Raw genomic sequence first — 12,599 nt, forward strand, 5'->3', positions numbered from 1 at the left:
TTAGAAGAATAGAAGGAGAGATTTATTCTAGGTACTGTGCCGTAACTTGTATCGAGTGATCCGTGTTTGTTACCTTGTGCTTCAGCGCGCAAGAGAACCATTGGTGACACCAGTGATGCCCGGCCAAAGCCTCATTGTTGGACTGGTAAACTATCTTTAGTCGTGGGCTAAAAGCCATCGTCAATCAAGGATACGGTGGTACGATGTTCTTAGGTGAACAATTCAGGTGACGGGAGAAGAATTGTGTTATTGATCAGTGTTACATTCTTCTGGCTTTGGTTGAATCACGGATTACGAAGACCCTCAACCTTTGCCCTTATGACGCGTTCAGCATTTGCAGGAACAATGCGCTCAGTAGGTCCGAGTCGCATCATCTTTCCCACAAGGAACATGAGCTTGCCCTGAGGAAATGTCTCAGAGCTAGCGAACTCCTGTAAGATCTTGTGCTCTCCTTCCATGGCCTCATCAGCCAACTGCTCATATTCCTCTTCAGGAATCTCCTTGAACCACAAATCGTTCTCTGCAATTGCTTGGGTGACTCCACCTTCTATCTCCTTTAGATAGATTGCAAAGAGAAGTTCCTTGGCAACTTTGCCCGTGATTTGTTTGCGTATCAGATGATAAAGAAGCTGTGACAGGTCTGAGTCAGGAACTTGCTCGCAATCGCCTTCTGGTGTAAACGTCAGATCTCGGATTGCAAGTGGGCCAGCCTTGTAGGTAGTCAGGCGGCCAAGTTCGTGGATGATCCAGTTACCCACCAGAGCAGAATAGCTCTTGAGCTCGGGCATCTCGGCATGGCTAAAATCTTCCGAAAGCTTGTCCTGGATGGAGTGAAGGACCTTATAGTAGTATTGAACACGTGAACCATTCTCCAGGTTAATCAGAGACAACGCATCCTTGGCTGTAAGGCCAAATCGGGCAATCAGAGTATCCAGCTCCGAATCAGGAGTGACAGCCAGTGATTGACGCAAGTGGCCTATCAGGTCGTTTCCAATGACAAGAGGCGCGATATCAGGGTCTGGCATGTATCGATAATCAACTTCGCCCTCTTTTCCACGTAGCCGCCGTGTTTCAGTAGACCCAATAGACCAACCGCGAGTTTCACTGGGAATAGAGCGCCCGGCTTCTAACTCGCGAATCTGACGGTCACGTTCTGCAATGATTGCGTCTTCAACCGCTTTGATGGTACTCAGGTTCTTTATCTCGGTTCTTGTGCCGAGAGATGGGCTGGATCCATCAGTTCTTCGAACAGAAACGTTGACATCAGCTCGCAGACCTCCTGTTTCCATACCCGATACGCAGGCATCCACGGCATTCAATAACATCTGAATCTTTCTCACAAGAACGGCAGCAGTGCGAGGGTGATGAAGTTCAGGCTCGGTGATAATCTCAATAAGAGGAACACCTACACGGTTGAAGTCGAGCCATTGAACCTTGTCAGCTTGAGCGAGCGTCTTGGCAGTATCCTGCTCGAGCTGAACCTGCTTGATTCTGATCGTCACACTTTCGCCATCTTGAGGAGAAATTCCATCTCGAGCCAGAAGAGTGATATGCCCATTCTTGGCGAAGGGCTCATAGTACTGAGTGATTTGGTATCCAGAGGGCTGGTCCCACCAGAAATAGTGTTTTCGGTCAAATCGACTGACCTCTTGGACTTTGCAGTTCAGGGCCAAGGCTGCACGCAAAGCGGGAATTAAAGTTTCCTTTTGGAACAAGGGCTGGCTTCCTGGCATGGCAAGATCGAAAAGAGCAACGTGGCTATTGGGTTCATCGTTGAAGGACGTGACAGCTGGCGAGAATAACTTGCGGGCGGTGTTCAATTGAGCGTGAATCTCGATACCAACGGTCAATTCCCAACCATCGACAGTTTGAGAATCACCCTTTGACTTCTTTTTGCCTTGCTTCTTGGCCTTCTTGGCTTCGTCCTTAAGCTGTTTCCGTAAAGGGACTGGCTGCTCGGGAGCTGCTGTGATAACTTCAGGAGCAGCATGCAACCGCCTTGTCATATTGGTGATGATTATGGCTGCTGATGGCAGTGATTTGTGTCTGGATAAATGGCACGCACTGATACATCCTTGACGAGGTATTTGTCCTGTCAACAGATACCTGCTGAGGATAGACGTTGATATTCGTGACATGATGAGAAGAGGTACAACGTATTGGCCATATATCTGCAGGACAAGGCTTTTCGGAATTCACTCGAGCCCGTGTGGCCTGATATAGTGATATCAATCAAGACCCCAAGTTTTCGACTTTGCTTGGACTGGTGGTGTTTTGGTTGGAGGGACGTAACGGAGGGTTACGGCGGAATGCACTATGACTTGGCCGTTCAAATAAGGCTGATCATATGCATACAATTAGAGCGGCCTCAAAACAATAGTTACCCCAACTCAATTGGTCTTTTGAGGGGGATCTTGAAGCGATCATTGGATGTTCTTTTAAAGCCCAGGTGGAGCTATCAACTGAATATCCGCCGTACAGAGCTAAAGATCAATTCTGATCACGTGCCCCAAAGACCAGGATCTCAATTGCCTGGTCTGTCTGGAGCTTCTGTATCTCTTGTTATGTATGTTTGCTCTATAAATCATCTAAATACCTACTTTTCAATTCAAAAAAAAGAAGAAGAAAAAAAATGCGTTTGAAGAATCTCCCACCTCTTATTTCTACGTGAGCTTTGTTCGATTCCGTATCCGCCGAAAGAGTGTTCCTCTTTTGCTATCTTCGGCTGCCATTGCTTGTATTGGATGGTTGGATGACTGCTCTCAACACCACTTCACATGCGACAGTCATTGCTTCTGATACCACCCAACACCCGGACTCCCCACCATCACTATTTCATACTCCAATGGCAAGCTTAAGTGCTCAGCCGGCCTCCGCGGCTCAGCTGCTCACGCCGTCGCCGCTGGAAACAAGGCAGTCAGGCGAGCGCATTGACTGAAAACAAGACATATCATCGCGTCGTCATCTTACGCCGATATATTAGCTTCACGAAGTCTCGAAACTTACACTCTCATCAACTCTCCCGCATCCACTCTCAATACCTATTATTTTAAGGCCCCATTCAAAGTTATCGGGAACTTTTCTTCGTCTAACCTTCTCCACGCTTTCATGTCAAATCTCACTAGACTATTGGGCTGACATATTTACGGTTGCTCACGGATTCTGGCGTCAGTTTCCGGGTGCTACAATCCTGTCAAACGTTGTGTTCAGCTTTATGACAGCCTCAACAGACGGCCGCCACAGCTGAGATGCCTCCTATGCTTCAGTGAAAGCTTGAAGAACATCACGTTTATCGCAGGGTGACACCTCAAGATTACAGTAACAGTTCTCTGATGAAACGAGCGCGCAGTCTATCTATCAATACATCCACGCGAATTGATCAAGACACCAATTCACACAGGATCAACAGCGCCAGCTCACAATGAGCGACAGGGCACAAACACGGGCCCGACCCTCTTGGTCTTCTTCGGAGGGCGCCATTCAAGAAGCAGTATCCCAGCAATCGAAGGTTGAAGACTATGAAGAAACAAACAGTCAGTCGCCTAGTGAAGGTGCTACTCACTATCCAACGCCGCCTAGTTCGGCATCCAAACTGGATCACACCCGCTCAAACGTTCAACGAACTGTCAGCGGGTCCGCCGTTACGCAGCCAACACCCACCGACGATACAGCCGTAACTAAGCCCACTGGCAATAGGAGCAAGATGCCGAGGGAAGCCAGGAACGTGAAGAACAGGGGATCACGTCGACCTGCCAGTATATCATCATCCGGGCCTGATCCACACTTTGTCCCCCATGACACCTTCACACCGTCCCCAGAATCGAGCTATTTTAAGAATACTCCCAGCGGACGTCAAGCAATGCCTTCGGCATATGATGCAACAACTGTTGCCGTTGCCAACTATCCTCAGTCTCCTGTTAGTCCTATGTCATACACTGGTTGGGGACCAAACCATACTCCGACTGGCTATCCGCCATCACAAGACCTCTTTTCACCTCAGCAATCGGGTTTTCCACTCATCGAGCAATCTTACCATCCCGGATTTACATATGTGAACCAAACGGCCAGTAAATTGGAACCTCCTATTGTCAATCAAAGTCCTTCATACGACACTTCATACGACACCTCTTACCCAGAAACCCAAGACGAAATGGCTGTGCCTAATGGTAACCTCCCAATGGAGGCTCTCGATGGATACGCATCTATCGCAGCCAGGATCTCCGGCCGAGCTGAACCACAACTGAAACCCATATATCGAAGATTCGACTGGCTACTTTACCGTAACCTCTTGCGTTATCAAGACCAACTTGGAATGTTGGAGGAAGAACTAATACGCATGGATTCTATCACTACACGATTTGGGGGGCATATACCTGTGTCTGCTCGGGAGGAACAGAGGCTTGGCCACCAGATCCATCAAGATAGGGTAAATCTTATGGAAAGAATAGATGGTATTCTTTCCAAGTACAGTGAGTGCATCAAAGACTCGGGCACGACTTCATCTAACTGGGCCAGAACTGGCGATGTCGACATTGGAATACATGCAAAAGCGACCGTCACCAACAAACGACGAATTGCAAGCTTACAGAACTTATCTGAACCATAGGCAGATTTTGATAGACGAAGAAACTCAATTCCTTGGTGCGTCAGACCTCGTCGCTCTATCACACGGGACGACAACAAATGTTCCCGGAGTTAATCAAGGACCACCCGTCGCTCCAATTGTTCCTCTTAGAACTCTCATAAACGGATTTTCTATGAGTTTTCTCTGTTTAGGGGTGTTGATGATGGTACTTCCCGATCTCATAACCCGGCTGGTCATGTTGATCTGTTATGGTGTGCTGGTCACTACGATATTATCGACTACCGGACATCTCAGACGACTGAGACAACTCTTCGAAGGCTAAATGGGACATTTCTTTTTTACTCTCAGCTCGAAGTGTCCAAGTGAACCATTGCTCTTGAAGGGCGGCTGGAAGGAGAGGTCAATACCCAAATGCTAGGATTGCGGATTTACTTTCCTCTTTGTATGATGATGGGCAGAATATGAACTCGCAATAATATATTTGAGGACATAAAAAATCAATTGCGATGGGAGTGTTAGGGTAAGAGAGGTATCGTTAATTTTGTGTACCAACTTGAGTCTATGGCTGCCCAAGAATTACTCGCAGCAAACATTACCAGCGATTTGACATCGTCTGATATCCAATCGGGCGAATGGTTTAGTGGTATAATACTCCCTTAGCATGATTCATCCGAACAATCTGGGAGTGGTCCAGGGTTCGATTCCCTGTTCGTCCATCTAAGGTGGTTCGAATCCATCAGTATATCCTCTTTTTTACCCCTTTTTTCGTTATAAGCATTACCCTATACATTGGAGATTCTTTTGCCTTAATGCTTTATATAATGGCACAGTAGAACAATGTTGCTTTCAAGCACTTGCATAGCCAGGTGCAATGCTTATTTGACACCAACTCCAATCGCGATTAATACTCTCAAGGTCTTAGTGTGAGAATGTTGTAGGCAGATGCAAAGGACCCTAAGACATACTGTTTTATCACGAGAACCTACACTTTCGCTTAGATAAACCTCAACCTGTCCTCCCCATGCCAACAGAGTTGCATATAAGTACTTTGCATAACTCTTCTCGGAGACTGCATGTCCTTCATCGGGTACTCACTCTGAAGCACAGCCAAGTGACACGACACAAGTGCACTGTCCAGACACGTGTTGGAGAGACAATGGCACAGCCTATGTGAGATTACCCTGAGTCTGGTTGAAGCATCGTATTCATGCTGAGCGAAGAGACTTTCATGTTGTTCAGCAGATTTCGTGAGTCTAGACTGAGGATAATATAGTAGAAGCTGCTGGGAGGAGATGTGAATTGTTAATCTATCTCAGACAGGTATGGCTTATGTTGTGTGTAGAGATGCGAGATGCCGCTGCGGTTGCAACGTAGGACAAGGCCCGCAGTATCGCACAGTTAAGCAGAGAATGGATGCCTTTGATTTTCAGTGGCAAGAGTGATGGCATGAGCTGTAAAGCACAATGCTGTTGACCCGGGTCGATTGTGTAGAGGGCGGTTCTTCATACCAAGGCTCAGTTCGATGGGCAGGGTTACAGCGCGGAGCTGATTCGAAGACTTGTATATTTCTGATGATTGATAGCTACACTGAAGACTTGTATACGTATGCATATGAGTGTATGAATATGAACCGTTTTGTGTATAGTAGCCACATGAGGACATATGGGGTCCCCAAGAAACCTACTGGCAACGTATCCAACAATGCTCATCCCAGTAACCAAATAAAAAACCCTCAAGAAATGACACCAATAATATTAAGCGGTAATTCAACTCTCGCCCCGGCAACTATTGCTATTGTTAAAACCCTTTATGAAGAGACTTTGTGACTCAACCTCCAGCTCAGGGGCAAACACCAGAAGCATGATGGGATGCCTCAACACCACGTAGTGCAACAAAGAGTCGGTACCACCAAATAACGGCTGTTGCTTTAGCATTCTACCAGGATCCATAGTTACCTACATGCACTAATTACTGGATGTTACCTATTCATCCCTATTGTTGCTGAACCGTTGCCCCTTGAAACCACAGCTCGCCAGCTGCTCATCACTGCGGCGGTCTGTCACTGTCAAGAACTGACACCTGCAGCCTACCTAACGCAAGGGCCTCTTCTATTGTTTCCCTCTGCGTCGAGGTAGAAAAGGAATCCTTTCGTCATTTGATTTTCCCACTTCTCTCCTCCCTTCTTCACACACTCTCTCATCTTCCCTTCATTGCATCGATCGTGCACCTCACCACCCTCTTGCATTATCCTTTGCATACAGTTGCTTGCACTACAACATCTTCAAATATCAAACCTGTGAGTCTTCATTTTATTTCCACATTTGAACTCTGTGTCTCTCTTGAAAGCATTCTATGCTTGTGCTTCTTCACCTCCGCCGCGTTTCTCACCCACGCACCTCACGCTCTTCTCTCCTCTCCACCATCGCGCCTCACAGAACACTTGCTAATCTCTTCGGCAATCAACAGACTCATCACCCGCGCAATGGCTATTCTCAAGCTCAAGGCTATCGTCAGCATTCTAGCTTTCTGTGCTGCCTCTGTCGCCACAACTGGGGGTGAGACTGCTACTTGTCTGTGTTCGTAACCTCAGTAGCCTCGCGATATTATATTTGCACTAACACTTGGCTAGCTGCTCATACCACCACCGAAGCTGCTGTGACTGATTCTGGTTATACAATCTCTGACGGTATGCATTTTTGCTTCCTTTGCTCTGGCGTATGCTGACTGGTGGTAGGCACTACTGTCTCTACCATGAACATCTGCACTGTCACCCACGAGACCCAGTGCAATCAAGTCACCTCAGTGCCTTATAGCGCCGAGATGCAGCCTTCCTCTGCCGCCGGCATTCCACCTGCTCTCACTGGAGCTAATCCTCCTGCTGACAGCTCCGCTACCTCCGTCGGTGCCCAGGGTGCCTCTACTTCCTCCGAGGCCGGTCCTTCTGCTGAACAGACTGGAGTTCCGTCTACTGGTGTCCCTGTTGTCCCTATTCCTCCCGCCTCCGGGCCCAGCTACGTCTCTGGACCTGGTTCTTCCTCTGGCGAGCAGGAAACCAACCCTGGCCCTACCAACTCCGCCGGTCTCGAGAACCCTTCCCCTTCTGCTGTTGACAGTGTCACCGATGTGTCCGGCGTCCAGACCAGCACCGCCGCTTACGGATCCTCCGTCTCTGACACCGCTGTCGTTGTGACTGACTCCGAGACCGGGTACGAGTCCGTTATCTCTGGCACTGCCACAGCCACGTATCCTTCCTCTGCTGAAGAGACCGACGAGAGCACTCCTACTGGCACTCCGGGTGTCACTGCCAGCGCAGCAGCTAAGGTGCTTGCTCCTGGTGCCGCACTTGGCATCGCTGGCATACTCATCGCTGTCACATTCTAAAACAAAACTTTCTAGATCATGCTTCCACATGCATTCATCATGCTCACTCTATACTCGGATATATCTTTCACGCTAGAGAGAAACGGATAGTGTTGGATGGTTTGACATGGAAACATCAATGGTCGTTGGTTTAAAAGCCTGCAGCACGTAGAATGATGGCACGTACAGGATTGTGATGGATTTTCTGGCTTGTCGGAACCGAGTGAGGGACTTAATACGCGTTGTGCTGTACCTGGGTACTCTGAAAAGAACTCGGACTCGCTACTATCATATGTGTCTTTATTGTACGCCGTGAAACTATCCAAACTAGTGTGCTAAGACTGGCCTCTCAGTGCGCCGTCACGTATAAACGCCCTTGATGTCCTGATATCTTTACTCTTTGACATGACATACAGGGCAGCCCCCTTTCATCTTATCCTTCAGTAATCGCGCTCTCATCACCTTCATGCCTATGGAGTACCGACTTCCCTCCTCAGAGCCATTACCTAAATCAACATCCACTTTCTTGTTCCCATGCAACATCTCCAAGAGATGACTCACATGGAAAACATGCCCGCAAGCATATCCAACTAACGTTTCCATCTCGAACTCTGTAAATGGCTCATGACACCTTGCGCAGTGTCCCGGTTTCGGCACTCTGTGATCATGAGCCGTAGATGGATGAGAAATGTTGGGTTCTGGATTGTCGGGGTCCGTGGAAACATCCTTAACTTGTATGTCCACATGTTCCTGTTCCTGAATAACTACTTCGAACTTGATACCCTTACGCTGACCAGCTCGAAGCTCGTTCTGCGCCGTGGCAACCTCACTGCGAAGGACTCGTGCAACGCCTGAGCTAATGCTGTACTGGATCTCGTGTTCCTTCATCATGTGCGTAAGCCCTTCCCTCAGACCCTCAATCTCAAGTCCCTCGGGAATTCGCTGCACCACAGTAATTGGGTTGATGGCCGTACCGACTTGCTCAAGCAGACCTCGAATGAAGCTGGGCTTGTCCATGCTATATTTAAGGAGGTCTTCCCACAGGTCAGGGTCGTCCTGTTCTTTAGCAAACTCGATTGCTTTGTGAACATTCTTTAGACGATCGATGATGAGGTAGAGAGCTCGTTTCATTTGGCCCGTTTTAGAGTATAGAAACACGAGCTCATCGTAGTATGAGAACGTCTCACACTCTTGAACAGCCTAGACGGAGTTAGTAGCTAGAACGCAATGATAGCTTTTTTTAGGCGTCGGGTTACCTTTTCAAATGTATAAGAGACTGAAGTCTTCAGGTATTGCATGAGCAACGCCCTGTCGAAGGTCGCAAACAGATGGACAGCCAAATCCGCGAAGTTGTCAACCAAAGATTGACTGTCCATCACCAGCCGGTCCACATTCTCTCCACTATGTTCCTGAATACCATCGCCCTTCCATAAACCTCGGAAATAGAAGTATATGTACAGGTTGAGCTTCTTGGAGAGTAGTTGCTCCACCACAATATCAGGGCGCAGCAGACCATGCTGAGCTTCATCAACGAGCAGTGTGATTGCTTCTGATGTCGCTTCATCTAGCTCCTCTGCTGTCATTTCATTAACTTTACCTGGTGGAACTCTGAGGCCAATGAAGCTGGGGATATCGTCTTCAACAGCTTCTGCAAGGTGGTTGTCTCTAATCAACCTAAAAGCCGAATCCGCATCATGGAGCTTAATGTAGCATTTGAGAGCCTCACGATGTCGTCCGTTGGCCTCGTGTAACCTTGCCAAGCTTTCTATTACAATCCTCCAGTCCCGGCCCCTTTCCCCTTCATCGATGCTGTCTTCACGCACGTCTCGATACTTGAGCTGATTTTCCAGCGCAGTTGTGATTGTTTTTATGTCGAAAAGCTCAGGTGACCAACGATCCAAAAGCTCCCTAAACCTCGGTTTGTCGTTTTGAATATAATGGCCAAGTACAACTTCATAAATAGTCGAAGGAAGGGGCGGATGCATGGGCTCTGTAGGAATATAGTCCGTAATAGCATCGAACTTCTTCGCACCAGCAAATGTCCAAACCCATTTCTCCCATCTGTCAGGCGTCTTGAGCACCTGACCACACACTTGACCAGCAGATGCCCAGTTGTTCTCTTCGATGAGCTCCTGTATCCAGAGTTCTCCAATACGCCTTTTCTCTCGCTCTGCCGAAGAATAAACATCTCGCAGTTGCGAATCGACGACAGATTCATCATCATTGAAATCGTCACTAGGCTCTTGGTTCAGTGTTGGAGTTGAAGGAGTACCATCATTAGCCCTTTCGTTCAGCGGTGCCATGATCTCCGGGTGTTCATCGAGTAACTCCCAGGCACGCTGGTAGTGCTGGCGCTCTAGAAGCCATCCCAAATGATCACTCAGATCTCGTCTGGTCGCGAGGATGCAGTCATACGGACTATGTATGAAGATCTTCACGCCTGGTTTGACAAGACCAGAATGGACGCTGGGGGAAAGTCTTTGATTGGTCCCGGGTCGAATCGTTCCTGCTGTACTCCCTATGAGACTAGAATCATCACCGCTCCCTCGACTACGAATGCTAGCTCCGGAGCTGAATAGAGAGCGAGGGTTGATGGCCGCATTCCACATATCTGTGCCGATCCCAGCTATCGCCTCCAGAGCGCCCCGAGATGAAGCGATTGCAGACGCAGCATTGCGTGCAGGCAATACGCCTAAGTGGTAATCACCCGACGACAACCTCTCATAACGACTGACGCTCAGGCTGTCTTTGTCGGCTTCGGCCTGGGAGTTAAGATCGATAAGGCGGAGTTCAGGGGGCTGGTTATTCTGACGACGGCGAACACCGCCAGAGGGCTCACTTCCTGTTGAAGGATTGGATTTATGCTTTTTTTCTGGCGAGTTTGAAACCGATCCGGAACCCTCATCCTCGTCCTCGTCATCAGGCAAGCAATACGCAAGTACTAACAAAAGGTTGTGGGTATATAACGAAATACCGGAAATGATGCAATCCATCCGAAGTCTGTTTTAGGTCAGCTTTAACCCAAAGAGGCCACATTTACAGCAAAACCTACATTTTAACAATTTCAGCTCGCCCAATAGTCTTCTCGCCGGCGTGTCGGCCGACGCCGACGCCCCCTGGATGGACGTGTATGATCCATATCGTCCCACCCCAACCTACAAGCAACCGCTCAATACTCTTCTTGCCCATTGCAGCCTGTTCTCTGAGCTTGTGTGTAATAGGAGATATCTCTTTATCAGCAGTGCTCTGGTCAGATTCATCCACTTCAACAGCTTGTTCATCGATCCATTCAACGCGGCCTTTCCACACACTTGCCATGGTTTCCCATTCATCAGTTTGTGGGCGATCAATGTGCCCAACTCGTTTCCATGCATCTTCTGTGTCTGCGTTCTCGAGGTGGAGCTTTGACCGCATAATTTTGATTCCATGTTCGTTGAGCCAGACCACGTATTTCCCAGACAAGGACCATTTAATAGTGCTGATAGTTCCTTCGCCAGAGTGTAAGATAGTGTCTTTGCCACTACTGCCGCCAAGTCCCATACTGCCCAGCCAGCCGGAAGCTGTGGCCGCAGCAGTCCCAGTTGTTGTCGAGGTACTGCGACCCGGACCACCTCCGGCGGTAAGAATGAGCTGGCCAGCAAGTCCTCCTGACAAATAGGTACGATCTGTCTTGAATTCTGGCGACAGAGCCACAGCTTGGACGGGTCGGGCAAAGTTTCGTAACTGGACATCTTTCATATCAATAAGAGACTGCACACATACGTTGCCATCCAAAGAGGAAGTCGCTACATAAATATCGTTAGACGGCGTCCTAGGTATTTGTGACGCTTCGCGGGGTCTTCTGGAAGCTGCCGCCGGAGATGCATCGGCCTGGCGACCAGAAGAGACAGTAGCGTTGCTGGATGTCGTATGCCTTGGCGCTGCCTCTGACTTCTTCTCAGTTGGCAATGGAGGAGGGTACGGAGATATTGATATAGAGGTAACTGAGGCTGAGTGCGCATGGTATACTCTCATGGATTGGAACATGGGGAGCTGAACAATGTGCTGGCCCGGAATTAGTGAGAGTCGTGTTGACCGCCTGTCCAAGACTTACGATATTGCCATTATGCGTTCCAACTATCTGGAAAGACGTTAGCAAGCTGATATGCCCCGACACAAACGCAACCTACCATTTTATCTCCCGCGACAAGAAACGCGCTAGTTGCATCGCCGTTTCGATACACTCCGTTAAGGTGTTGAGTTAACCGAGCATATTTGAGTCTTGGTTCCTCATCCTCTTCATCTTCATCATCGTCCTCTTCATCTTCATCGTCCTCGTCATCATCGTCAGCTTCATCGTCATCGTCATCGTCATCCTCCTCTTCTCCATTGTTTTCATCATGTCCCGACTTTTTATCATTGCTTTCCTCATTCTTTACGTCTCTTGCCTCGGTAATCGCTTCCTTGCCCATCGCACCTCTTGATTCACCACCTGTCTCGCGTGCAACATCCTCGAGAGCTTTGCTTTCTACGGGCGGGAACGTTTCGTTGGCGTCTACTGGTGGCTCATGTTCCGGCTGTTGGGAATCGGTATCGCGCGCCAACTCATGGCTCGGTTGCGGTGACTGCTCCGTCATTGCAATGACAACAATGATATCATTCTGGAAAGTTACAA

General features: G+C 48.6%; 4 protein-coding genes and 1 non-coding gene across 5 annotated transcripts; 3 read left to right on the forward strand and 2 right to left on the reverse strand.

The window, feature by feature from the left end:
• Positions 1-284: 284 nt before the first annotated feature.
• Positions 285-2,006, reverse strand: FMAN_05711 (related to PET112-required to maintain rho+ mitochondrial DNA; the record flags this gene model as incomplete). The annotated part of the gene is made up of 1 exon (XM_041827600.1): positions 285-2,006. The coding sequence occupies one exon, from the start codon at positions 2,004-2,006 to the stop codon at positions 285-287; it is 1,722 nt and encodes a 573-aa protein (XP_041678547.1).
• Positions 2,007-3,421: 1,415 nt separating this feature from the next.
• FMAN_05710 (uncharacterized protein) lies at positions 3,422-4,907 on the forward strand (the record flags this gene model as incomplete). Its single annotated transcript, XM_041827601.1, has 2 exons — positions 3,422-4,469; positions 4,516-4,907. The coding sequence occupies 2 exons, from the start codon at positions 3,422-3,424 to the stop codon at positions 4,905-4,907; spliced, it is 1,440 nt and encodes a 479-aa protein (XP_041678548.1).
• A 304-nt stretch (positions 4,908-5,211) lies between these two features.
• Positions 5,212-5,301, forward strand: tRNA. The gene is given in 2 exon segments: positions 5,212-5,247; positions 5,266-5,301. It is a non-coding gene; the product is annotated as a tRNA-Ala (tRNA).
• Positions 5,302-7,067: 1,766 nt separating this feature from the next.
• On the forward strand, positions 7,068-7,966 carry FMAN_05709 (uncharacterized protein; the record flags this gene model as incomplete). The annotated part of the gene is made up of 3 exons (XM_041827602.1): positions 7,068-7,161; positions 7,215-7,271; positions 7,320-7,966. The coding sequence occupies 3 exons, from the start codon at positions 7,068-7,070 to the stop codon at positions 7,964-7,966; spliced, it is 798 nt and encodes a 265-aa protein (XP_041678549.1).
• Positions 7,967-8,338: 372 nt separating this feature from the next.
• FMAN_05708 (uncharacterized protein) lies at positions 8,339-12,561 on the reverse strand (the record flags this gene model as incomplete). Its single annotated transcript, XM_041827603.1, has 5 exons — positions 8,339-9,145; positions 9,202-10,945; positions 10,998-11,989; positions 12,039-12,065; positions 12,115-12,561. The coding sequence occupies 5 exons, from the start codon at positions 12,559-12,561 to the stop codon at positions 8,339-8,341; spliced, it is 4,017 nt and encodes a 1,338-aa protein (XP_041678550.1).
• Between the last annotated feature and the right edge of the window lie 38 nt (positions 12,562-12,599).

Source organism: Fusarium mangiferae, assembly GCF_900044065.1.
Source record: "Fusarium mangiferae strain MRC7560 genome assembly, contig: FMAN_scaffold002, whole genome shotgun sequence".
NCBI classification, from domain to species: domain Eukaryota; kingdom Fungi; phylum Ascomycota; class Sordariomycetes; order Hypocreales; family Nectriaceae; genus Fusarium; species Fusarium mangiferae.